Raw genomic sequence first — 23,822 nt, forward strand, 5'->3', positions numbered from 1 at the left:
CCCTCAACAGTTCCAACAGTTCCTGGCGGGCCACTCAGTGGTGGTGATGAGCGACAACACTGCTGTAGTGGCTTACATCAACAAGCAAGGAGGTACTTTTTCGCAGCAACTATCCCATCTAACAGTAGAGATACTGAGATGGGCCGAAATCCACTCGATACCACTATCGGCACGCTTCATTCCAGGTAAAAGGAATGTGCTCGCCGACAACCTGAGCAGAGCATCTCAGATAGTGAGTACCGAGTGGTCTTTGGATCATCTAGTAGCCAACAAAGTCCTGACTTTGTGGGGTTCTCCAACTGTGGACCTCTTCGCAACAGCCCTGAACTTCAGGCTCCCGTTGTACTGTTCCCCAGTCCCAGACCCCAAGGCTCTCTGGCAAGATGCTTTCCAACGATGGTGGGACAACATTGACGTTTATGCCTTTCCCCCATTTTATCTGATGAGGAGGGTACTCAACCAGACCAGAACATCAGTCAATCTTTCAATGACCCTCATAGCTCCGCTATGGCATCACGCAGAATGGTTTCTGGACCTTCTGCAACTCCTAATGGAGCCTCCAAGAGAACTCCCTCCACGGCACAATCTACTGAAACAACCACATGCCAACACCTTTCACAAAGCCGTAGCTTCGCTACGACTTCACGCCTGGAGACTATCCAGCATCTCCTCACTGAGAGAGGATTTTCGTAACAAGTTGCGATCAGGATGTCTGGATATCTGCGTAAGTCATCAGCAGCAGTCTACCAGGCAAAGTGGAAAGTCTTCTGTGGTTGGTGTCATGGAAGGGGTATCTCTCCACTCGATGCCACTATCCCAGCAATAGCGGAGTTCCTCGTGTATTTGAGTAAATAAATGCGCCTATCAGTCTCGGCAGTCAAAGGCTATCGCTCAGCCTTAAGCCTCGCCTTCAGACTGAAAGGAATGGACATTTCTTCATCGCTAGAACTTTCTTTACTCATACGGAGTTATGAACTTACCTGCCCCCAGTCAGAAGTGAGACCTCCCCCATGGAATGTGGTTCGAGTTGTCAGGTCTCTTAAGAGACCTCCCTATGAACCATTACGCCAGGCAACAGATTGCCACCTGACTTGGAAGAAGGTGTTCCTGCTAGCTTTGGCCTCGACCAAACGAGTCCGTGAACTCCATGGTCGCTCATACGACATCGCCCATTCAAGGGGATGGGGAGAGGTAACGCTCAGCTTCGTCCCTGAGTTTATTGCTATGACTCAGAACCCGGAAGTAGCGGATCCTCGATTCGACTCCTTCTGGATTTCTAGTCTCCGTACTGTAACAGATGACCCACACCATCTCTTACTATGCTCAGTGAGGAGTTTGAGGCTGTATCTCAAGAGAACAGCTGCAGCCCGTCCTCGTGTGCCTGCACTATTCATCAGCACAGGAAGGACCAAGAGGAGGGTCATCAAGAACACCATCTCAGCGTGGATTCGCAGGGTTATTGACCATGCACTAAATCCAGACCCTCCTCCGTCACGTCGCCACAGAGCTCATGATGTCGGGCATAGCTACGTCCCTGACATTCAAAAGAAACTATTTAGTGACGCAGGTTCTTCAAGCTGGGGTGTGGAAGCGTCAGAACACGTTCACATCCCACTACCTGCAAGACGTGACCCACAGGAGACTTGATACGTTCTCTATCAGTCCTGTGGTGGCTGCACAATAGGTGGTTTAAAACCTCAAGCTCCTTATTGGACAAGTAGCAGAAGGTTGAGGGCATTGTTACCCGGTTTTAGTCTGCATGAATGGAAAGGTTTGACTGGCCCTTATTCTTTTCTTCATTCTCCCCTCTCTTGGGGAAAGCAGCATCCTTGGTTCTCTGCATAGCTTTCCTCAAACCACTGCAGGTAAACCATGCTCCCTTCTGTACCTAGCATTAAGATTAATACTGTTGCATCCCCATACCCTGACAAGGTGGTATTGGGAAAGTCCTGGTGCACAGTTTTTCCATCTAAAGAACTCGGAATAACTTTACCAGGACAGTCACACTTCTACAGCCCTTCACACACAGCTTGCATAGGCCGCAAACCTTGCATAGCAAGGTATTAGCGAGGTGCAGGGACTCCTTATTCCTTGAGTGCTGACACACTCAGATAAGGAGCCCCCGGGTAAAGCCAAAAAGCCAGATTGGTTAGGACGTCCACACTTCCTAATGGGTGAGTCACCCTTAATAAATAGTGTGGTTTGTATTGCAGCTACGGAACAAATGACAAATTCGTAGATAATTTGTATTTTTCCTAACTATACAAACCTTAGCTATTTAACCAAATTTACCCGCCAGCCCTATCCCCCTTGAAGTCCTACCTCCAAGCAAAGTGAGCTCAGCCACAGGTGTGTGAAGGGGAGCGGTAGCAAGCTACCCTCCCTACTCCCCGCTAACTAGCGGTGTGGGTAGTTAACCCTCGTTAAAAATTAATGGCTCGTCATTTCAGCTACTCCGAAAGTAATACCCCTATTAGATAGCTAAGGTTTGTATAGTTAGGAAAAATACAAATTATCTACGAATTTGTCATATTATATAGCGTTCACACCATTGATAAGTAAGCATACTAGACTAGAATTAATGGTCTGCTGATATATTCGCTAAGATTGATGTTTGAGGAAGGATATTTATTATTCATATGTAAAAGATTAAAGCTAATATTTAATTGTTATAAGATGTTACTTCAAAAGCATTCATGTTCATAATAGTTCCCACAATATTACTATTGTTGGCTAATATGAAAGCAAGAAGATGCTTTCTTGCTACACTATCAGTATTCTTTGCTCACTTTCAAGCCAAGTCAAGAATCAGCACCAGAGTAATGTGTAGCTTCATTAGTAATGTTTAGTCATTAAAAAATGTATTCCTGGTGTAATAGGACCATACAAACAACCATGTTCCACTTGACCAACAAAATTTTGTTACATGTTAGGTGATTTTCATTGTTTTAGAAGGGGAAATGTTATTCATCAGGATCTATTGTTCTTTATTCAGTAGATTTTTTTTTTTCAATATCATATGAAACAAAGGAGTTGAACTCAAAGGAAGGGGTTTAGGGCAAGTATAGGATATTAGCATTTGGTTATGAAAACATCTAACCTTGCCAGTTGATCATTTTACAATGTACATTTGATTATCTTGGGGAATCTAAGAGGCCACCAAAGATAAAAAAAGCCCACTGAATATAGGCACTTTTTAGGCTGCTATTGTAAGGAGTTTTGACTTTGATGAGTGTTTTTGGAATGATAAAAACAGTTCAATACTTGAAATATTAGTATCTTTTTTTATGATATCAGTCTGAGGTAGAAAATAGATAGAGTGCTGACGTAGTGTTTTAGTTATCAAGCTAGTGATAATGAAACTTATTAACTGGGCCATATATCGATCCAATGGCCTGTTGTGCTAGACATAATTAATTCTAATCTTAAATAAACCTAGTCACATTAGATTTGCGTGTGTGTAGAAGGAAATACAGTACTGATAAATAAAAAAGGGAAGTTGTTCAAGTGGATGGTAGGCTTATCCATTCATCTCCGGAATTATGATCCCCATTGGTTAAAGATGAACACATTTGAGTGCTTTAACATTTTCAACTTTTCCCATTAGTATCCGTGTTGTTGCTTAAAGTTAATATATTTCAATATTATAAAGTACAGTATATAGAAATAAATGTGGACATAATTATCAGTGGCTTAGACAAGTCTTAAGTTTAATGGGATTTTATTACATTTATGTCTACTAATCTTAATGTGCAAGTCATACATTGGATGGAAATGATGCCCTCACTTTGGGATCGTACTCTTTATGTTGATAGCAGGAATGAATGCATAAAAAAATGGAAATATGCTATCTATTTACTTAATATTTAGCAAATGATTTCCTGTCTTATTGCCTTTTTTCTCTTTTACCTCACTGCAACTTTCTTGAAGACATTTCCCTCTAACTTTTATAGGGACTGTTCCCGTTTTGGCTAAGATTCCTGGTATGGAGGAATTGCATTAGGATGTGGTTAAGGCAGTCTTCTGCGGCAGCTTCATTATGCCTTTACTTTGTAGCCCTATCTAGATATCGATGCTAGTGGTGTTTTTCAGTGCTGTTCATTGCTTGGTGTTATATTACTATATGTGCTCAGTAGAATTAATTTTCTGTGGTCAGCTATAGTCTTTATTGAATAATGCAATGGTCGCCTTTTTATTCATATATGAATTTAACTTATCCAAACTGTAATGTATTCAGTTACCAGTAATCTGATTTTATATTTTCAGGTAAGCTGACGCACTGGTTAACAGAATCTGTAACAGACATCAGTAAAGCCTTATTTGTATTGATAGATAGGGGAGCACAGCGATATAAACTTGATGCTAAACTCAAGTACAAGTAAGGATTTTATTGTGTTTTTACTATTACGGTCACTTTTACTTATGTGAAGTTCTTATATGTTTAAATACCTTAAATTATTAGGAGTTGCTCTTCAGCTATATCAATTGAGCATTTAAAATTTTTGATTCTATGTATTTTACCCAGAATTTATAGTGTCTATCTTCATTGGAAGCATAACTTTGTTAATTTAAATTTGAATTAGGAAAGTCTGCCCTTAACAATACCAGACTCCCTACCATGGCCAGTGCCAGAGTTTGACTACTCTTGTCGACAGAAGACAGAGTTATCGAGAGACACGAGAGACTAAGTACTGTACTGTAACTTTGTTTCTATTGTCTGATCTGCTACTATGAGGAAGAGCCCATGTGTCACACAAGGTAAGGCAATCCACAATCAACCAATGTTTATGTTGTTTCACTTTATTCTTTGGTTTACCATAGACATAAGTCAGCTATTTTGTGTTTGCCTATTGGTTTTGAAAATACAGTAGATTTATTATTAGTGAGCTCTTATCTGGATATAACAGCTCAGTAATAAGTTGGTAGGTTGGCCTGGGCACCAACCGCCCATTGAGGTACTACCGCTAGAGAGTTATGGGGGTCCTTTGACTGGCCAGACATTACTACTTAGGACCCTTCTTTCTGGTTACGGTTCTTTCCCTTTGCCTACACAGACACCGAATAGTCTGGCTTATTCGCTTATTCTTTACAAATTCTCTTCTGTCTTCATACACCTGACAACACTGAGATTACCAAACAATTCTTCTTCACCCACGGGGTTTACTGCACTGTAATTGTCCAATGGCTACTTTCCTCTTGGTAAGGGTAGAAGAGACTCTTCATCTATGTTAAGCAGCTCTTCTAGGAGAAGGACACTCCAAAATCAAACCATTGTTCTCTAGTCTTGGGTAGGGCCATAGCCTCTGTACCATGGTCTTCCACTGTCTTGGGTTAGAGTTCTCTTGCTTGAGGGTACACTCGGGCACACTTCTACCTAGTTTCTCTTCCTCTTGTTTTGTTAAAGTTTTTATAGGAAATATTTATTTTAATGTTGTTACTATACTTAAAAAAATATTTTATTTTTCTTCATTTTCTTCATTTTCCCTGTTGGGGCCCCTGGGCGTATAGCATCCTGCTTTTCCAACTAGGGTTGTAGGTTAGCATTTACTGTAATAATAATAATGATGATAATTAGAAATATACTTCACATAGCCTGAATCACATGTTAATAGTTTATAAGTTAAGAATAAGAACTATGAATATGGATTATAGTAGTAAAAGTGAATGTTGGCCCAATGCTTGCCAGCGCACTACTCTCCATCTCGCCACCTCACCGCTCACCAGCGCACCACTCTCCTGCTCGCTGTTTGTCAACTTGCCAGCTCGGCGATTGCCAATGCGTCACTATCCCATGCGTCGCTCTCCTACACGCCACTCTCCAACGCGTCGCTTGCCTACTCGCCACTCACCTGATTTCTGCTCGCCTGCTCGTCGATCGCCAGCACGTGATTGTCACTCGTCATCTCGTCTGACTCCTTCCAGGAGGTCTTCTAGACCTGACTGCACTCACTATCTCCTGCTCATGATTGCCACACAGGCTTGTTGATCTTGTTTCCACGTGTGAATCTTGTTCTTTCACGCGCGATTTACGCTTACCCTTGAGCAATCAGGATCCTGCACCCTGGGAATTGAGAGATGAACCTTCTCAACAGGTAGTAGCAGTTCTAGAGCCACCTACACCATGCCAGGCGTCACCTATTGCCTTCCCCAGATCTCTCCCGGAAGACCACGCAAAATGATCTTTAGATGCCTGTTCGGATTGACCAAGGTAAGCAACCTTCTCTCCCTCAGTTCGAGGTACCGAGAAATTAATCTTCAAGAAAGCGATTTCTACCCACAGGCCTCCCTTAGGGCACTCTGGATCTGTCAACTGTGGGGAAGCCACCACCATGATTTGAAAACCTGGTCAAGGCTGTCAGGCAAGCTGTAGTGAATATGACCCAGCAGGGGCAGAAGCTCGTCCCCCCAGCACAACCTTCCAGGCAGAAACCAGCAGTTATTTCAACACCCATGATTCCCTTGGGAAAGTCGATATCCTTTTCCTCTTCTGCTTTGCCAGCCGACCTTTGGAGGAGGCAAGCTTCTTTTAGGGCCTCGGACTCCCTGATGTTTGACGCCCATCAGGAGAGCCTGCGGAACTGTAAGAGAGATAGCTAACATCCAGCAGGACTTCTATCACCTGTAGTTGACCGCGGTCCTGATGACAAAGAAGAGGAGGAAGATGGTAAAACTGACTCCACATCTGGCTGATCTTCACCATCCTCGTTCAAGCAGAGGCTTGGAATCCCCGTGGGTGATTACCCTAATGCCTACGTTCCGGCCTTCTCCTATAGAGGTTGTACCACTGGAGCTTCGACCCGTTACCAGGTCACCACCGGAAGACGAGGAACCTCCTGCAAAAGAGGTTCAGACCTCTGCGGGACGACAGGAGCCGTCCAGACCTTCCTTGCTGGAGGAATACATGCCGCCTTGCAGAGAGTCTTAAGGACACCAAGACGGTGCCCAAGAACTCCAAGGCACGTGCAGCAGCTCTCATACAAGAGAGACCTAGAGGGTTCCCCCTAGTGGCAGTAATGTCAGCAACCGACTTTCCCTCGGTTGATGACCTCGACCCACCCCTGCCTCCTATGGGTGAGAGCTTTGGAGGTGGATGATGACATGAACCTTGATGATGACTACCTCCCTAGGGCTGCAAGTCCTAAGGTTAGATCAGAAGCCAAGCTGGAGGATTCCAAGTATGCCTTCTGGCAAGTCCTAGCCTGCATGTGGACCATCAATGGGTTTGCTAACCTGGAGATAGCTCCTCAGGAAGATTCTTCTTCAAATTATGTATCAAATTAAAAGTTACTCAATAAAATATTGATAAAGGATTTTTGAAGCAGAAAACGGCTAAAACCCATAAAAAAACCTGCCCGGGTATTTTAGATTAAAAAACACGACTTGGGCGGGCAAGCAGGTAGGCACCCGGGTATCTACCTATGCCAACCATGCCTGCCTACAATCAAAAGTGGCTCGGATACACTGGTGTGATTGAGAGGAGTGGCTGGGAACCCCCACTACCCCTCACTTAACCCCCCCCCCCCACCATCTAGCAGGTTGGGTAGTTGCCACCTCACTTAAAAGTCTTAATGGTTAGTCTTTCAGCTTTGCCGAAAGATAATCCCTAATAAATAGCTCCAGCTTTGTATCGTTAGGAAAAATATAAATTACTTTCAAATTTGTCATTTATTCTTTTTATACTCACCTGAGCTTCATGTCATAACCTCTTTTCCAACTGTCTAGTGATATTAAAGAGTGTGTGAAACATGTTTGAATTTATGAAAAGTTGTTGACCAATGAGGCATTCTTAAGCTCGGTTGTTGGCATACATTGCAAAATAATCTCAGTATCCCACTAGATGGGGCAAGGCTTGCATTGAAAGAAAATACAGTGGTACCTCTACATACGAATTTAATCCGTTCCACAACCGACTTCGGATGTAGAAAATGTTCGGATGTAGAAACGAATTTTCCCATAAGAATACATTGAAATAGGATTAATCCGTGGTTGAGCCCAAAAACCTAGGATAACTCCTTAATAAATTACTACACATAATTACACATGACAATATGCACTCTAAATTAGATAATAGACATGTAAAAAAGAATAATTATCAAGAAATAATAAATAAGAAACGGGTTTTTAGCGTCACTCTACCTTAGAAAGTCCAGCGCAGGTGTTGGTCTTGCTATACAGAGAGGAGATGGACGGGCGGCGAGGAGGTAGAGAGGTTGACTACGATAAACGTACACTACCGTAACTTATTCTAACTTACACTAAGTGAATTTTAACCTAACTTAGTTTATTTATTTTTTTATTTATATATGTTATTTTTTTTTTTACATTTTCTTTTTTTCTTTTTGATGATTAATTTTAATCACTTTCACTCTACACTTAAAATTGATTGAATTTTTTTCTCTTCAATCTTTGCCGTTTTCTTTGTTTCACTTTCTTTCGCTTCACTCTTTACCGTTTTCTTTGAACCACTTCCTTCCTCTTCATCACGAGTTTGCTTCGTAGTTTTTTAAAGAAGCTATCGATAGAAAGTTGCTTGGTACAGCTTTTCAGAATGTTTTGAAAATAAATTAGGGAAACATAATCAAACTGCGCAACTACACGACAAACCTGCAATTTCTTTAGATGGTATTTGTCGATGAAGTCGACCACGTCTTGATATTTTCCTAACACCTCTTTTATTTGCGCCGAACCTAACACATGCTCTACCTCCTCGATCCCTTCCTTGTTATCAGTCATGTGCTCAGACTTAGCATGGAGTTCCTTGAGCTCCTCTGTAGTAAGTTCGTCGTGATGTTCTTTTGCAAGTTCACTCACACGGACGCCACGCTCATGCTTTTCAATAATTCTTTGCTTTACTTCTAAAGAAAGCATTTCCTTTTTCCTTTTCTCACCACTACCACTACCACTTGCGAAACTAAGCCTTTTAGGACCCATGATTTACATAAAATACCGTAAAAGGATGAACGTAAAAAATCACGATTAAAACACAGTTAATAGCAGAACGCCTTGGGCACAACCACACGAAGCCGACGAGAACAGAGGAATATCCCAAGCCACGCTAATTGAGGGTCCCTCCGAGGTAGAAATGCTGCCTTCTATCGGTGGAAATAAAAAATACATCCGGCGCTATGAGTACCATCTACGTGCACGGGTATTGTTTACTTTGGGTGTCGAAAAAAAATTCGGGTGTAGAGTAGGAACGTGTTCGAATTGTACTTCGCATGTCGAAAAATTCGGATACAACCGGTACGACGAAAATTGCTTACTTCGTGTGTCGAAATAAAATTCCGGTGTAGAGTCGAAAAATTGCTCGAATTTTACTTCGGATGTTGGAAAATTCGGATGTAGATACGTTCGTGTGTAGAGGTTCCACTGTTGGACATTTTTAGAATTTTAGAAGAGCCGTTGACATTTAACTAACCTCGGGAAGGATGTTACTTGAAGCTTGGGCGCGTATAGAAATAATAAATTTAATTACTAAAATTCCGTTCTTCTTTTCTTTGAGTGAATAGCAAAGAGCTTTTCATACAGCGGCTCAGAGTTGACATTCAACATTTGAATCTCCAAGGAATTGACTCCATTGAAAACTACAAGCGAATTGTTGGTCTTGGCAAACACTTATGTGGGGGGGCAACAGGTAACAATTTCTCGATTTTGGCTTATATAAATATCTGTTAAGTCTGTAAAGTGTTAGTGAACCATGTGTAACATGGTTTCTAGTGAGTGATTTATAGGCATCATTAAAGTTCCTGCTTCATTGTTTTGAATAAATATTTGTTTAAATATACAGTATCAGTGATGAAAAATCCCCATAAAGGAGCATGTCAAAAATTATCTCTTACAGTAATGGTAAAAATGGTTATATTGTATTGGGAACTGCCATTGAATATCAAAATGTTGCACAACATACATTTTTTTCCATACATATTTTGTCTCAAAAAGTGTAGTGAAATAGAATGAAGATAATTTTGTTACTAAAATATCACAGTAAAGCTATAAAAGTATAGTAGTTGATAAAAGGAACTACAGTATTAACCATGTTTTTACACATGGAGCTTAATGTAAAGTGCTATACCTCTTTAATATGAATAAAAACTAAAAGAGACTTTGCATATTTATCATCAATGAGACACTTGATACTACTACTGTAGTTTATATGTAACACTTAAGAAAAGTTTCTAATACAGATTTCATCTTTAGAACAACTACTATGAGTAAACTTAAGTAACAGATGAATGATAAATTATTAGTGATGTATTTCCGATTAATTTTAACTTATCAAAATTTTCAAGAATGTAATTCTAATTTTTCTACTTCATAGTTGCCAATGATTTCCTTGGTAATTTCTAAATCAGTTATTTTTTTTTTAGTTTTTTTTATCTGAAATTATATAAAGCCTCCTGTCATTGTAACAGGAATCATTATATGCTTTTTTATTCACTTTTTTCAGACTTGACTCTGGAATGTCTTGCAAAGCAGAGCAGTCAGAGAGTAGCTGGTATTGTATTGGCCCTCTGTTGTCATCACAGGTGCACCTATAATGCTTATGTTGGACATTTGTTTTTACAGGTGAAGAACTATATTTCCACAAAAGCTTTGTTATATTAGTTTTGATTGATTATGGAAAGGTAGAGAATGGTTGTTCTTTATATATATGTTAACAGTTATTATATAGGGAGTTTGAGTACTATCTTGTTCATCACAACACCATCATTCATAATCAGCCGACATTTACTTCCTCAATTGTCCCCAGACTCAAGAGTTTTTATGTGCCAGATAATATTAGAATGATTATTGTGTCTTGCTGTTTACAATTAACAAGCAAAATTGGAATGACTACCAGATTACCCACAATAAGTAAACAGCAGAGTACAGTAGCATTGCAATTCTTTAATCCTGCACTACACTCCCCATGTCTTCCATGAATATATATAAATTTTCTGGGATCTATCTTCTATGTACACAGTACAGTGCAGCCGTCCCTTACAATTTGTGGGTTTTAACACGGTGTGATATGATTACTTGCAGGGAGGGAAATTTGGGAAAATGATGTTTGTGTTAACTTTCTTCACATCCTTTATGGCAATTATAATGGTAATTTAATAATACCCTGAGCTGATTTCAATGTTTTTTGAGGTTAGATACTGTGTAGTCTACAACTAATTTCCTTAAAATGCTAGAACAGGGAATCCAATACAGTACATGAGACAGTATACAGTACCAAAGAAATATTGTCTTCCCTGCTCTAGGGCCAGTTTATTAATGTGTAAAGCATGGACTCATGTGTTTAAGGGAACCCCACCAATTCAGGCTATTTCATCACTTACCTTGTTTTGATAATGAGTGTTCCTTCATGTATGACAGCCATTCTTTGGTTTCCATCGAGCATGAAATTCATTGTGTTACAATATTATCAGTATTTTGCTCATTGCATGATGAGTGTTGAGTTTATTTCATATGCATTATACAGCATAGCCTAAGCTAGGGGATATTTTGATAACGTTGGGCTAAGCATAGCCTAGATCATTTGTAACAGTTTAGCTATAAACATACTGAGTAATGGTACCTTTATGGGAAACTAAAAGTTTTGGCAAAAAAGTCATTTATAGTTAGCTAGGAATATATACATCTAGTTGATGATTATGCGGTTATGTATATGACATATGTTACCGGTGGTTTTTAAAACTTATGTAAAGGTGTTTAGAGGAGAAAGCAAGAAAGCACAGTGGTAAGCAATGGTAAGCAGAGCTGTTGGCCATCGCCCATGGCAGTTCAATACTAGAAGTCCAAAGTTGACTGAAGTAAATAGTCATTAAATAATGTCAAACAAGTCCTGATCAGAAACAGTTATTTAGACCAGTATGGGAAAGATTAGGGCAATTGATATTCTGACAAGTTAGGGAGACATTACGTTAGCATAGGAAAACTCCTTGATGCAACCTCCTGGTAAATGTACTAGCAAAATGCTCTTTTATGCCAAGTGTGTCGGTGCACTTAATGAAACCTCATACATTCTCCATTAGGATGAAAAATCTTTTCTAAGCAAATACATCACAATACACAATAAAGTAATGAACCCCAAAGGTAAAAAGTTCACTGACAACAAAATTAATTTGTTTTTTTAACCAAGAACCATTTCTAGCCTCTATGTAAAATATTCTCTGATTCTCTGATAGGTGAAGTCTACTGTAAAACAAGTGAGTTGCTGTCCACGTGTGTAGTTTCTTGCTTTTGTAGATGAAGCAATACTGGTATCAACTGGTGGTCTATATCCACTTGGAATAAGTTATTGTCAATGCATATGGCCAATAACCTGCTTGTATGGTTAGGAATAATCTATTCTGTTTAAAGTGCTTAGGTATTTTGTGTGCTCTGTATTCGTATCATAATTTGGATGGATACATTGAATAGATGGTATTGAAAATGAAAGTGACAAATTTTTGCTATTGTCATATTATCTCTTAACATTGCCTTTTACAACTGGAATTTTTATGTGGGCAGTCACTAACTGAATGTATTTCTTCAATAGAGAAATTGTTAGGAATTTTATTTCTCCCAACGGCTATTCAAATCACCCATTTGTTCTTGCCACAAGACAAAGAGAATGAGAATTATTAATGCTCTGCAATAAATCTCTTGAACAGCCCTCACAGGAATGCATAGTAAAGGCTGAAGTTTGAATTTCCTATTAATCTGTAATAGTTAATAATGAGGTTCTAAGGAAGTCCTCTAATACAAAATCACAATCTGGAGTGTAACATAGAATGACTACATTTCAACGTGGTGATGAGAGAACTGAAAGATGAAGGAGATATGGTGAGGCCACACACAAGCATTACCATAAAATCTCAATACACCATTAGAGTGGTTGGGCTATTACTGTATAAGGAACGAAAACAGGATTTTTAAATATTTAACTTAGCCGGTGAATATATATAGCTGCAACTCTGTTGCTCGACAGACAAAAAACTGTAAAAAACTCGCCAGCGATCGCTATACAGGTTGCGGGTGTGCCCATCAGCGCCAACTGTCGGCCAGATACCATACTCAATGTAAACAAAGACTCAATTTCTTCTCTGTCGACGTGTCGACAAGACGTACTTTACTCGCTGTTGAAACCTGGAGTTTTTCCCATCATATTTGGTGAAGTACTTTATTTTGGTTTTGAGCTTTCGCTGTGCAGGGTTTTTCTTCAAATAAATCCTTGAACTCTTTTTTGTATCGGATTCATTGTTGATGACTTAGATCGTTTTTTGGAATTTTCCCTTGACCAATTCAAAATGGCTGACCTTTCACAAGTTCCCAAGTTTAGAAAATGCAATGCTAGGGACTGTTCTAGGCGTCTTCCAAAGGCTTCTCTCGACCCTCACACTGTTTGTTCCAATTGTCGGGGTAAAACCTGTCAATTGGAAGATCGGTGTGAGGAATGCGTGGGCCTTTCGGAATTCGATTTTATCGAATTTGAGAAGTACACACGCAGGCTAGAGAGAGATAGATTAAGGAGAAGTTCTTCTAGGTCGATAGATTTTTCCTCTCCTCATGCCCCTCAACCTATTCCTTCCCCTGTAGTGGTTGTTCCTAACCCCCCTCCTAGCACTCAGGAACCATCGATGGCTGACATGATGCGTGCTATCCATGCCTTGGGGGAGAGAGTTGAGTCCCTTGCAAGTGACCGCAATCAACTCATGGCGGATGTTAAGGAGCTAAAGTGCCAAAGTGCCGCGGGAAGTGATAAAGTGCCTAGTGAAAGTGTTGTGAACAGTGTTGCGCTTGAGGGTTCGTCTGTTCGTGCCTGTCGTCCTCCTAGTCCGGGACCTCTTGCAAGCTCCCAAGCCCAGGGGAGAAGCAATGTCGTACGACGCATGGGTTCGAGAGGCCTTGATCAGCGAACAGACGTTCCCTCCAAGGTATCAGGCGTATCTCCCCAAGATCCCCCCTACCTACGTAAGACGAGAGAGCCCGTTTTTACCTCGTCGTCCGAAGGTGTTTCTCGTAAGAAACTTTGGACCAAGGTCTCACGACCTTTAAAACGTAAGTCGGTCCCTTCAGGACAAGTCCAAGGTCCCGGTTGTAGCCACTGGGTCAGTTCGGACTCGTTGCCGTCATCTGATGACTGCTCACCGCCTAAGAGAGGCAAAGCGGTACCGCCTCAGTCGCTAACCCCGTCTGTTGCCGCAGACCCTAAATGGGCTTTGCTGCAAGACATGCAGTCCAAGCTTGTGTCCTTGATGGAGGACTTTAATGCGGAGAAGGTTGCTGCTGAACCTTCTGGCTAACAACCTTCCAAGCGGTCTGGTTTGCGTCCTGTTGACGCTGAGGTTACCTTCTCGCGTCCACCAGTTGAGGTGGTTCCTCCTCCGATGCGACCCAGTGTGGGTTGCCAGCCGCATGTTGACGTTAGGCGACGCACGGAGGTGGTTGTTGACGTTCAGGACGTTCAGCAACCATCAGAGGTGACTTGTTTTGACGCGGTGCGTCAACCTCCGCAACCCGGTATGGTGTTGACTGCACAACCCAGACGGTCTAGACAGTCGCGGGTGGACGCTGTGCGTCCTCGCGCACCCATGGTTGTTGACAGTTCACAGACTGTGCAGCAGTTCCATGACGTTGCGTCCGACTCCGTCACGCATGCACCAGTGCGACCGGACTCAGCGAGCCAGACGTTGCCCACTCCGTTGCCGTTTCCTCATCAGTTGTCGGATGAGGAACTTTCAGAGGAGGACGTTGCTGAACCCGACGATCAACCTTCAGAACTGGACGAGCCTAAGGCAACTCAACCATCATTGGACTTTAGAAAAGTCATGGCTGTTTTCAAGGAGTTGTTTCCGGACCACTTTGTTTCTGTGGCTCCTCGTTCTCCTCCGTCAGAGTTTGTATTAGGAGTGCCTGCTACCGCACCTGCCTTTACGAAACTCGTTCTCTCACGCTCTTCCAAGAGAGCTTTGCGGCTGTTGGGAGACTGGTTAGAGTCTAAGAAGAGTTTAGGGAAGACAGCATTTGCCTTTCCCCCATCTAAACTCTCTTCTAGATCGAGCGTCTGGTATGCCACGGGAGAAGTTCTCGGCTTGGGAGTTCCTGCCTCTGCCCAGGGCGACTTCTCAAGTCTTGTAGACTCTCCCCGCCGCCTTGACATGAGACGCTCGAAGGTTTGTTGGTCACCATCGGACCTGGACCACCTTCTTAAAGGGATATTTAGGGCTTTCGAAGTCTTTAACTTTTTAGACTGGTGCTTAGGAGCCCTGAGCAGGAAAATTTCTTCGCCAGATAAGGACATTTCCTTGCTCATTATGTCCTGCATGGACAAGGCCGTCCGTGATGGGTCCAATGAGCTAGCTGCCTCATTCACGTCCGGAGTCCTGAAGAAGCGAGAGTCTCTCTGTTCTTTCTTGTCTGCTGGAGTTACGCCATGCCAGAGATCTGAACTTCTCTTTGCTCCCCTTTCCAAGTGCCTGTTTCCTGAAGTCTTGGTAAAGGGAATTGCCGCATCGTTAGTTCAGAAGGACACCCATGATCTAGTTGCGTCCTCGGCTCGCAAAGCTCCCCCTTTGCCTACATTGTCTGCTAGACCGAGGATAGACACTCCAGCGTCTCGCTTTATTCCGCCCTTTCGTGGCAGAGCCTCCAGCAGAGGAGGTGCTCGTGCCGAAGGGAAACGAGGGAAGAGGAAAGGACCCAAGTCCTCCAAGGGCAGAGTCTGACTGCCCGCAACTTCAGACAGCAGTGGGAGCCAGACTCAAGAACTTCTGGCAAGCCTGGGAGAAGAGAGGCGCAGATCAACAATCTGTGAAGTTACTCAGAGAGGGGTACAAAATCCCTTTTGTACGCAAACCCCCTCTAGCGACGTCCCCCATCGATCTCTCTCCCAGGTACAGAGAGGAAGCAAAGAGACAAGCCCTGAAACTGGAAGTGTCTCTTTTGCTAGAGAAGGGAGCGGTGGTCAAAGTCTCGGACCTTCGATCACCGGGATTTTACAACCGTCTCTTCCTAGTTTCAAAGAAGACAGGAGGTTGGAGACCGGTGCTAGACGTCAGTGCTCTGAATGTCTTTGTCTCAAAGACGAAGTTCTCCATGGAGACCACAAAGTCAGTCTTAGCAGCGGTCAGAAAGGAAGACTGGATGGTCTCGCTAGACCTAAGGGACGCCTACTTCCATATCCCCATTCACTCAGACTCCCAACCTTTTCTGAGATTCGTTTTCGAAGATGTGGTTGACCAGTTTCGGGCCCTGTGCTTTGGCCTAAGCACAGCTCCTCTCGTGTTTACGAGGCTGATGAGGAATGTAGCCAAATTCCTCCACTTATCGGACATCCGAGCCTCCCTTTATTTGGACGACTGGCTTCTCAGAGCCTCTTCCAGTCGTCGCTGTCTGAAGGATCTAGAGTGGACTCTAGATCTGACCAAGGAATTGGGACTCCTAGTCAATTTGGAAAAGTCGCAGCTGGTCCCATCCCAAACTATTCTGTATTTAGGGATGGAGATTCACAGTCTAGCTTTTCGGGCTTTTCCGTCGACCCCCAGAATAGATCAAGCCCTGCTATCCATCCAGAAGATGCTGAAGAAGGAACGCTGCTCAGTCAGGCTGTGGATGAGTCTGGTAGGGACGCTGTCATCCCTGGAACAATTTGTATCACTAGGAAGACTACACCTCCGTCCTCTTCAATTCCATCTGGCTTTTCACTGGAAAAAGGACAAGACGCTAGAGGCGGTCTCGATCCCGATTTCCGAAAAGATAAAGTCTTGTCTGACTTGGTGGAAGGACAATATCAACCTAAGAGAGGGTCTTCCCCTGGCTGTTCAGACTCCCAACCACGTTCTCTTCTCGGACGCATCGGACTTGGGCTGGGGCGCGACACTGGACGGTCGGGAATGCTCAGGTCTGTGGAACTCGAGTCAGAGGAGCATGCATATCAACTGCAAGGAGCTGTTGGCAGTTCATCTGGCCTTGAAAAGCTTCGAGTGTCTCCTTCGAGGCAAAGTGGTGGAAGTAAACTCGGACAACACCACGGCCTTGGCGTACATCTCCAAACAAGGAGGCACCCACTCACTGACATTGTACGAGATCGCAAGGGACCTGCTCATCTGGTCAAAAGGTCAAGACATCTCCCTAGTAACGAGGTTCATCCAAGGCGACTTGAACGTTATAGCAGATTGTCTCAGTCGGAAAGGGCAAGTAATTCCAACCGAATGGACCCTCCACAAAGATGTATGCAAGAGACTTTGGACCACTTGGGGTCAACCAACCATAGATCTCTTTGCAACCTCGCTGACCAAGAGGCTTCCAATCTATTGCTCCCCAGTCCCGGACCCAGCAGCAATACATATAGATGCCTTCCTCCTAGATTGGTCACATCTGGATCTCTACGCATTCCCACCGTTCAAGATTGTCAACAAGGTACTGCAGAAGTTCGCCTCTCACGAAGGGACAAGGTTGACGTTAGTTGCTCCCCTCTGGCCCGCGAGAGAATGGTTCACCGAGGTACTTCGATGGTTAGTAGACGTTCCCAGAAGTCTTCCTCTAAGGGTAGACCTTCTACGTCAGCCACACGTAAAGAAGGTACACCAAAGCCTCCACGCTCTTCGTCTGACTGCCTTCAGACTATCGAAAGACTCTTGAGAGCTAGAGGCTTTTCGAAGGAGGCAGCCAGTGCGATTGCTAGAGCAAGGAGAGCGTCTACCATTAGAGTCTACCAATCGAAGTGGGAAGTCTTCCGAGACTGGTGCAAGTCAGTTTCTGTATCCTCGACCAGTACCTCTGTAGCTCAAATAGCTGATTTTCTCTTATACCTGAGAAAAGGACGATCCCTTTCAGCTCCCACTATCAAGGGCTACAGAAGCATGTTGGCATCGGTCTTCCGGCATAGAGGCTTAGATCTTTCCAACAATAAAGATCTGCAAGACCTCCTTAAGTCTTTTGAGACCACCAAGGAGCGTCGTTTGGCTACCCCTGGATGGAATTTAGACGTGGTACTAAGATTCCTCATGTCAGACAGGTTTGAGCCGTTACAATCAGCCTCCCTTAAAGATCTCACTCTTAAGACTCTTTTCCTGGTATGCTTAGCCTCGGCTAAAAGAGTCAGTGAGATTCATGCCTTCAGCAAGAACATCGGATTTTCGTCGGAAAAAGCTACTTGTTCGCTGCAACTTGGCTTTCTAGCCAAAAATGAGCTGCCTTCTCGGCCTTGGCCTAAATCTTTCGATATTCCCAGCTTATCGGAGATCGTAGGCAATGAACTAGAAAGAGTCTTATGCCCTGTGAGAGCTCTTAAGTTCTATTTAAAGCGTACTAAACCTTTACGAGGCCAATCTGAAGCTTTATGGTGTTCAGTTAAGAAACCATCCTTGCCTATGTCAAAGAATGCTTTGTCATACTTTATCAGATTGTTAATACGAGAAGCTCATTCACATCTGAGTGAGGAAGACCGAGCTTTGCTTAAGGTGAAGACGCACGAAGTTAGAGCTGTAGCAACTTCCGTGGCCTTTAAGCAAAATATATCTCTGCAAAGTATAATGGACGCAACCTATTGGAGAAGCAAGTCAGTGTTCGCGTCATTTTACTTGAAAGATGTCCAGTCTCTTTACGAGAACTGCTACACACTGGGACCATTCGTAGCAGCGAGTGCAGTAGTGGGTGAGGGCTCAACCACTACAATTCCCTAATTCCATATCCTTTTAATCTGTCTCTTGAAATGTTTTTAATGTTGTTTTTATGGGTTGTCCGGAAGGCTAAGAAGCCTTTCGCATCCTGGTTGATTTGGCGGGTGGTCAAAGTCATTTCTTGAGAGCGCCCAGATTAGGGGTTTGATGAGGTCCTGTTGTATGGGTTGCAGCCCTTGATACTTCAGCTCCTAGGGGTCTATCAGCATCCTAAGAGGATCGCGAGGCTCCGTAAGGAAGACGTACTTATAAGGCAGAGTAATCGTCTAAGTCGACTTCCTTACCAGGTACCTATTTATTTTGTTTTTGTTATATTGATAACTTCTAAAATGAAATAAAAACTCTTAGCTCATAAGATGTAAACATATTTAACTGGTCTCTATCCACCACCCTGGGTGTGAATCAGCTATATATATTCACCGGCTAAGTTAAATATTTAAAAATGATATTTTAATTATAAAATAAATTTTTGAATATACTTACCCGGTGAATATATAAATTAAACGACCCTCCCTTCCTCCCCAATAGAGACGCAGTGGGATGAGAAGAAATTGAGTCTTTGTTTACATTGAGTATGGTATCTGGCCGACAGTTGGCGCTGATGGGCACACCCGCAACCTGTATAGCGATCGCTGGCGAGTTTTTTACAGTTTTTTGTCTGTCGAGCAACAGAGTTGCAGCTATATATATTCACCGGGTAAGTATATTCAAAAATTTATTTTTCAATATTAAACTTACCCGATAATCATGTAGCTGTCAACTCCGTTGCCCGACAGAATTCTACGGGAGGGATACGCCAGCTATCACTATACTAGAAGGGGGTGTACTCACAAGCGCCACCTTTGGCCAGGTACTACAGTACTTGTTGTTGACGCCACCTCACTTTTTCCTCTGTCGTGCTTCCGGCAAGACGTTCTTGGATACGCTTATGATTTTGGAGTATTGTTCACGGTTTGGTGAAGTATTTCTCTAAAATTTGCAGCTATTCGCTATACTGGAAACTTCTATATTAGCTTAGTTAGCTTTTGGAATTAATTTGATTAATTATGGTGGCGAAGAGAGTATGAACTCTCTTTCACCTTTAAATGGCCGACCCTTCCCTTAGACGGAAGTGTTGGTGTCTAAGAGAGTATAGACTCTCTTTCTTAATTTTGCTTAACAAAAGTTATAGATTTATTTTATATCTCTCCGCCTCTTATAGGCCTCTTCGATTAACTTCCATTTTATATCTCTCCGCCTCTTATAGGCCTCTTCGATTAACTTCCTTTTATTATAAACTTATTAAAATTAATTTTTATATTTGTTTATATTCGACCTTCCTAATAGTAGGCGGTCTTTTCTTGGTACCGAAGTTAATTAACATTGAGCCCGTCATTTCGGTTTTACCTGTTAACATATTATGCTATTTTAATGTCTTTGAAAGAATTTATTTGATAGTCTCGTACTGTTTTCAAAGTTGAACTAACGTTTTGTTTTGTCTCTGCAGTTGTTGACGTTCAGAACGTTCAACTTGCGCTCTATCGTTACGATAGAGAAAGACTTTTCACGGTGTCACGTTGCAGTAAGAGTAACCGTGTCTAGCGTTTTGTTCATTCTTTCTTAACTTAATGGTTTTAATTCTAATAAAGGAACTTTTCATTTTGGGAAATATTTCAGTTTTTTCCTTTAACAATAATATGTTTTAACGATATATATGATTGGGCTCTTCTCTCAGGTTCTAAGTCAAGAGAGAGAGAGAGAGAGAGAGAGATAGAGACGGAGGGAGAAAGAGGAGGATAAACGTTTCATTCAAGCGAGTAACGTTGTTATCGTTTTTGCTCTTCTCCCTAGTCTCTGTAAAGGAAGAAGGTAAACGTTTCTAGAGTGATCTAGTGTTTAGTCTCTTTCCAGCCACTGAATTATTTATCTTTCATTAGATTTTTCTGTTACATTGTAATTCTGTTTTCGCAATTACTAACTTTTGAGAAAGGATAGAATTGCGTGTTTCAGGTACAAACCACTTAAAGTTTCGAGTTCAGTGAAATAAGTGCAAACAGAAAATCAAAGTGATTAGCGCAAAGTGTGTCAGTGTTGTGCGTGAGGGTACTTCTGTGCGTGCCAGTCGTCCTCCCAGTCCGGGACCTCTTGCAAGCTCCCAAGCCCAGGGGAGAAGCAATGTCGAAGGGCAAAAGGGTTCGGCAGGCCTTGATCGACGCACAGAAGTATCCTCGGTGGTTGCGGGCGTGTCTTACAGAGACCGTCACTCCCACCCGCAGACGATTGAGCCGTTATTTTGCTCGTCTGCAGAAGAAATTTAGGGGAGAAAACGCTGGTCTCAGGTCTCAAGACCTCTTAAACGTAAAGTCCAGACCTATGCCAGACATACGAAGTTAGAGTTCAACAACCCGGATGCAGTCATTGGGTTAGCTCTGACTCGCCGCAGTCATCTGTTGAATGCACTCCGCCTAAGAGGAGTAAGGTTCTGCCGCAACAGATCTCTGCTGTTAAGGCTTTACCTCAGCAGACCTTAGTGTCTGCCGACCCCAAGTTGACTCTACTGCAGTCCATGCAGTCACAACTTTCGGTCTTGATGCGTGAGTGTCGGGCTGAGAAGGTTGCGCCTCCGCCTGCGCTCGCTCCGCCTGCGCTCGCTCCGCCTGCGCTCCCTCCGCCTGCGCTCGCTCCGCCTGCGCTCGCTCCGCCTGACCGCAGTACCGCCTGCCAGGCGTACGATGTTGAGCCACGTTATGAGTTTACTGATCCCAGTGGTGTGCAGCTCCCTCCGCCTTCCTTAAGGCAACCTCAGCAATGGGAACAGGAGGCTTATACCTCTCTTCCTCCGCTTCCACTTGCTGTTCCACCAGTGAGGCAACACTCGCTTGAGGTACAACAACCTCTCCCATCCATGAGTCAGTCTCCTCAGCTCTCGCTGCAGCGAGCTCAACCCTCCTCAAGGCAAGCACCTCAACACCTTAGCCTTGCGCCTCAGGAGCCTCAACTTGCGAGACTTTTACTGCGTTCTGCGCAGCCACTACCTTTTCGCTCTCAGCTCACACCGCAGGAACCTCAACTCGTTCCTCAGGAACTTGCTACTGCGCATCCGCCAACCACTCAGCAAGCGCAACCCTTGAGTTCAGCCACTCATGCCAGGAGTCAGCCTCCTCCACCCATGCGCCTACCTTCTGCTACTTCTTTTGATCAGCCTTTGCAGACTGAGCCTCAGGTGTTCCCTCAACAGAGTCTTGAAGAGGAAACCACAACTATTGTTGTTCCAGCTCATTCTGACTCTGCTGTTCAGCATACCTTACCTCCATTTTCAAACATTATGATAATGGAGGTTATTTGTATTACTTATAAAAATATATTTGTATTCCTTGCAATATATTTTTAACAATATCGCAAAATATGGCAAAAATATGAATCATGAGTTATGAATGGAAGGTAAATATTATGTTGATATTAAAACCCCATGCAAGCATGCATAAAGCACTCTAGCACTGGTCATGGAATTTCTGAGAAATGTTAAACGCCATGCACACGCTCTGCTTACCTTACAGCATGCTCTACATACAGCATGCTCTGCATACAGCATGCTCTGCATACAACATGCTCTGCATACAGCATGCTCTGCATACAGCATGCTCTGCATTCAGCATGCTCTGCATACAACATGCTCTACATACAGCATGCTCTGCATACAGCATGCTCTGCATACAACATGCTCTGCATACAGCATGCTCTGCATTCAGCATGCTCTGCATACAACATGCTCTGCATACAGCATGCTCTGTATTCAGCATGCTCTGCATACAACATGCTCTACATACAGCATGCTCTGCATACAGCATACTCTGCATACAACATGCTCTGCATACCTTACCGCATGCTTCTCAGTCACACATCTTTGGTTGTTGCCAACTCACTAGACTGTCAAGCAGTTTCATAACGTTGCCTTCTAGTCTGCTGCTTTTGCACCAGTGAAACCCTCACTGAGAGAACTTAGCTTTTCTCGGATATGGTCCCTGTAGATGAGAAAGTGCTTTTCTCCCTCCTTCTGATATTCCCTTGAGGACTCTGTCATTTGGAGGGAGCCTTTAGCTGCGTAGCCTCCTATGGACTTTTATTTAAGCATAACATGCTTCCAGGGAAGGTAATGGTTCCACTTCAGTCGCTAATCCCGTCTGTTACCACACCTGCTCCCATAGACCTTGAGCTGTGTTGCAAGACATGCAGTCCAAGCTTAGTCCTTGTTAGAGGATTTTTTGTTTACGGAGTCAATGTGTCACGGGGAAGACGTTCAACAACCAGCAGAAGTGACTTGTTGTGACGCAGTGCGGCAACCTCAGCAACCCGATAAGGAGTTGTCTGTACGACCCAGACAGTCTAGACAGATTCGGGTTGTCACTGTACTTCCTCGCTTGCCCATGGTTGACAGTTCTCAGACTGTGCAGCAGTACCATGATCTTGTGTCCGGCTCCGTCAGACGACTGGCTTTTAAGAGCTCCCACAAGTCGTCGCTGTCTGGAGATTTTCAAATGGACTATGGATCTGACCAAGGAACTGGGCCTCCTGGTCAATTTTGAGGAGTCTCAGCTCGTCCCATCCCAGACCATTGTCGCCTTGGGTATGGATCTTCAGAGTCGAGCTTTTCGGGCTTTTCCGTCGGCCCCAAGGATCTTCCAAGCCCTAGAATGCATCCAGAGCATGCTGAGAAGGAACCGATGCTCAGTCAGGTAGTGGATGAGTCTAACAGGGACACTTTCATCGCTGGCCCTGTTCATCGTGTTAGGGAGACTCCACCTCCCCCCCCTTCAGTATCATCTAGCTGCTCACTGGATAAAGGACATGACGCTAGAGACGGTCTCAGTTCCTGTTTCCGAAGAGAGGAGGTCTTCTCTCGCGTGGTGTAAGAACAGCTTTCTTCTCAAGGAAGTCTACCTTTGGCTGTTCAGAAACACGACCGCCGTCTCCTCTCGGACGCATCAGACACGGGCTGGGGTGCGACTTTGGACGGACAAGAATGCTCGGGAACATGGAATCAGGAGCAAAGGACACTTCACATCAATTGCAAGGAGTTGTTGGCGGTTCATCTGGCCTTGATAAACTTCAAGTCCCTCCAGCTTAACAAAGTGGTGGAGGTGGACTCTGACAACACCACAGCCCTGGCTTACATCTTCAAGCAGGGAGGGACTC

At 43.5% G+C, this 23,822-nt stretch overlaps 1 protein-coding gene across 6 annotated transcripts in view; it reads left to right on the forward strand.

Annotated features, from left to right (window-relative positions):
• LOC137615305 (tRNA:m(4)X modification enzyme TRM13 homolog) overlaps positions 1-23,822 on the forward strand; it is a 203,422-nt gene that overhangs the window by 65,445 nt on the left and 114,155 nt on the right. For all 6 annotated transcript variants that reach the window (XR_011039214.1, XR_011039216.1, XR_011039215.1 and 3 more), the window contains exons 6-8: positions 4,267-4,378; positions 9,510-9,634; positions 10,448-10,566. Coding sequence is in view for 3 of the 6 variants with exons in the window: in XM_068345061.1 (XP_068201162.1) it covers positions 4,267-4,378; positions 9,510-9,634; positions 10,448-10,566 (356 nt within the window). In the remaining 3 variants the exon portion in view is untranslated. The remainder of the gene's footprint in view (positions 1-4,266; positions 4,379-9,509; positions 9,635-10,447; positions 10,567-23,822) is intronic.

Source organism: Palaemon carinicauda, chromosome 21 (genome assembly GCF_036898095.1).
Source record: "Palaemon carinicauda isolate YSFRI2023 chromosome 21, ASM3689809v2, whole genome shotgun sequence".
Lineage (NCBI taxonomy): Eukaryota > Metazoa > Arthropoda > Malacostraca > Decapoda > Palaemonidae > Palaemon > Palaemon carinicauda.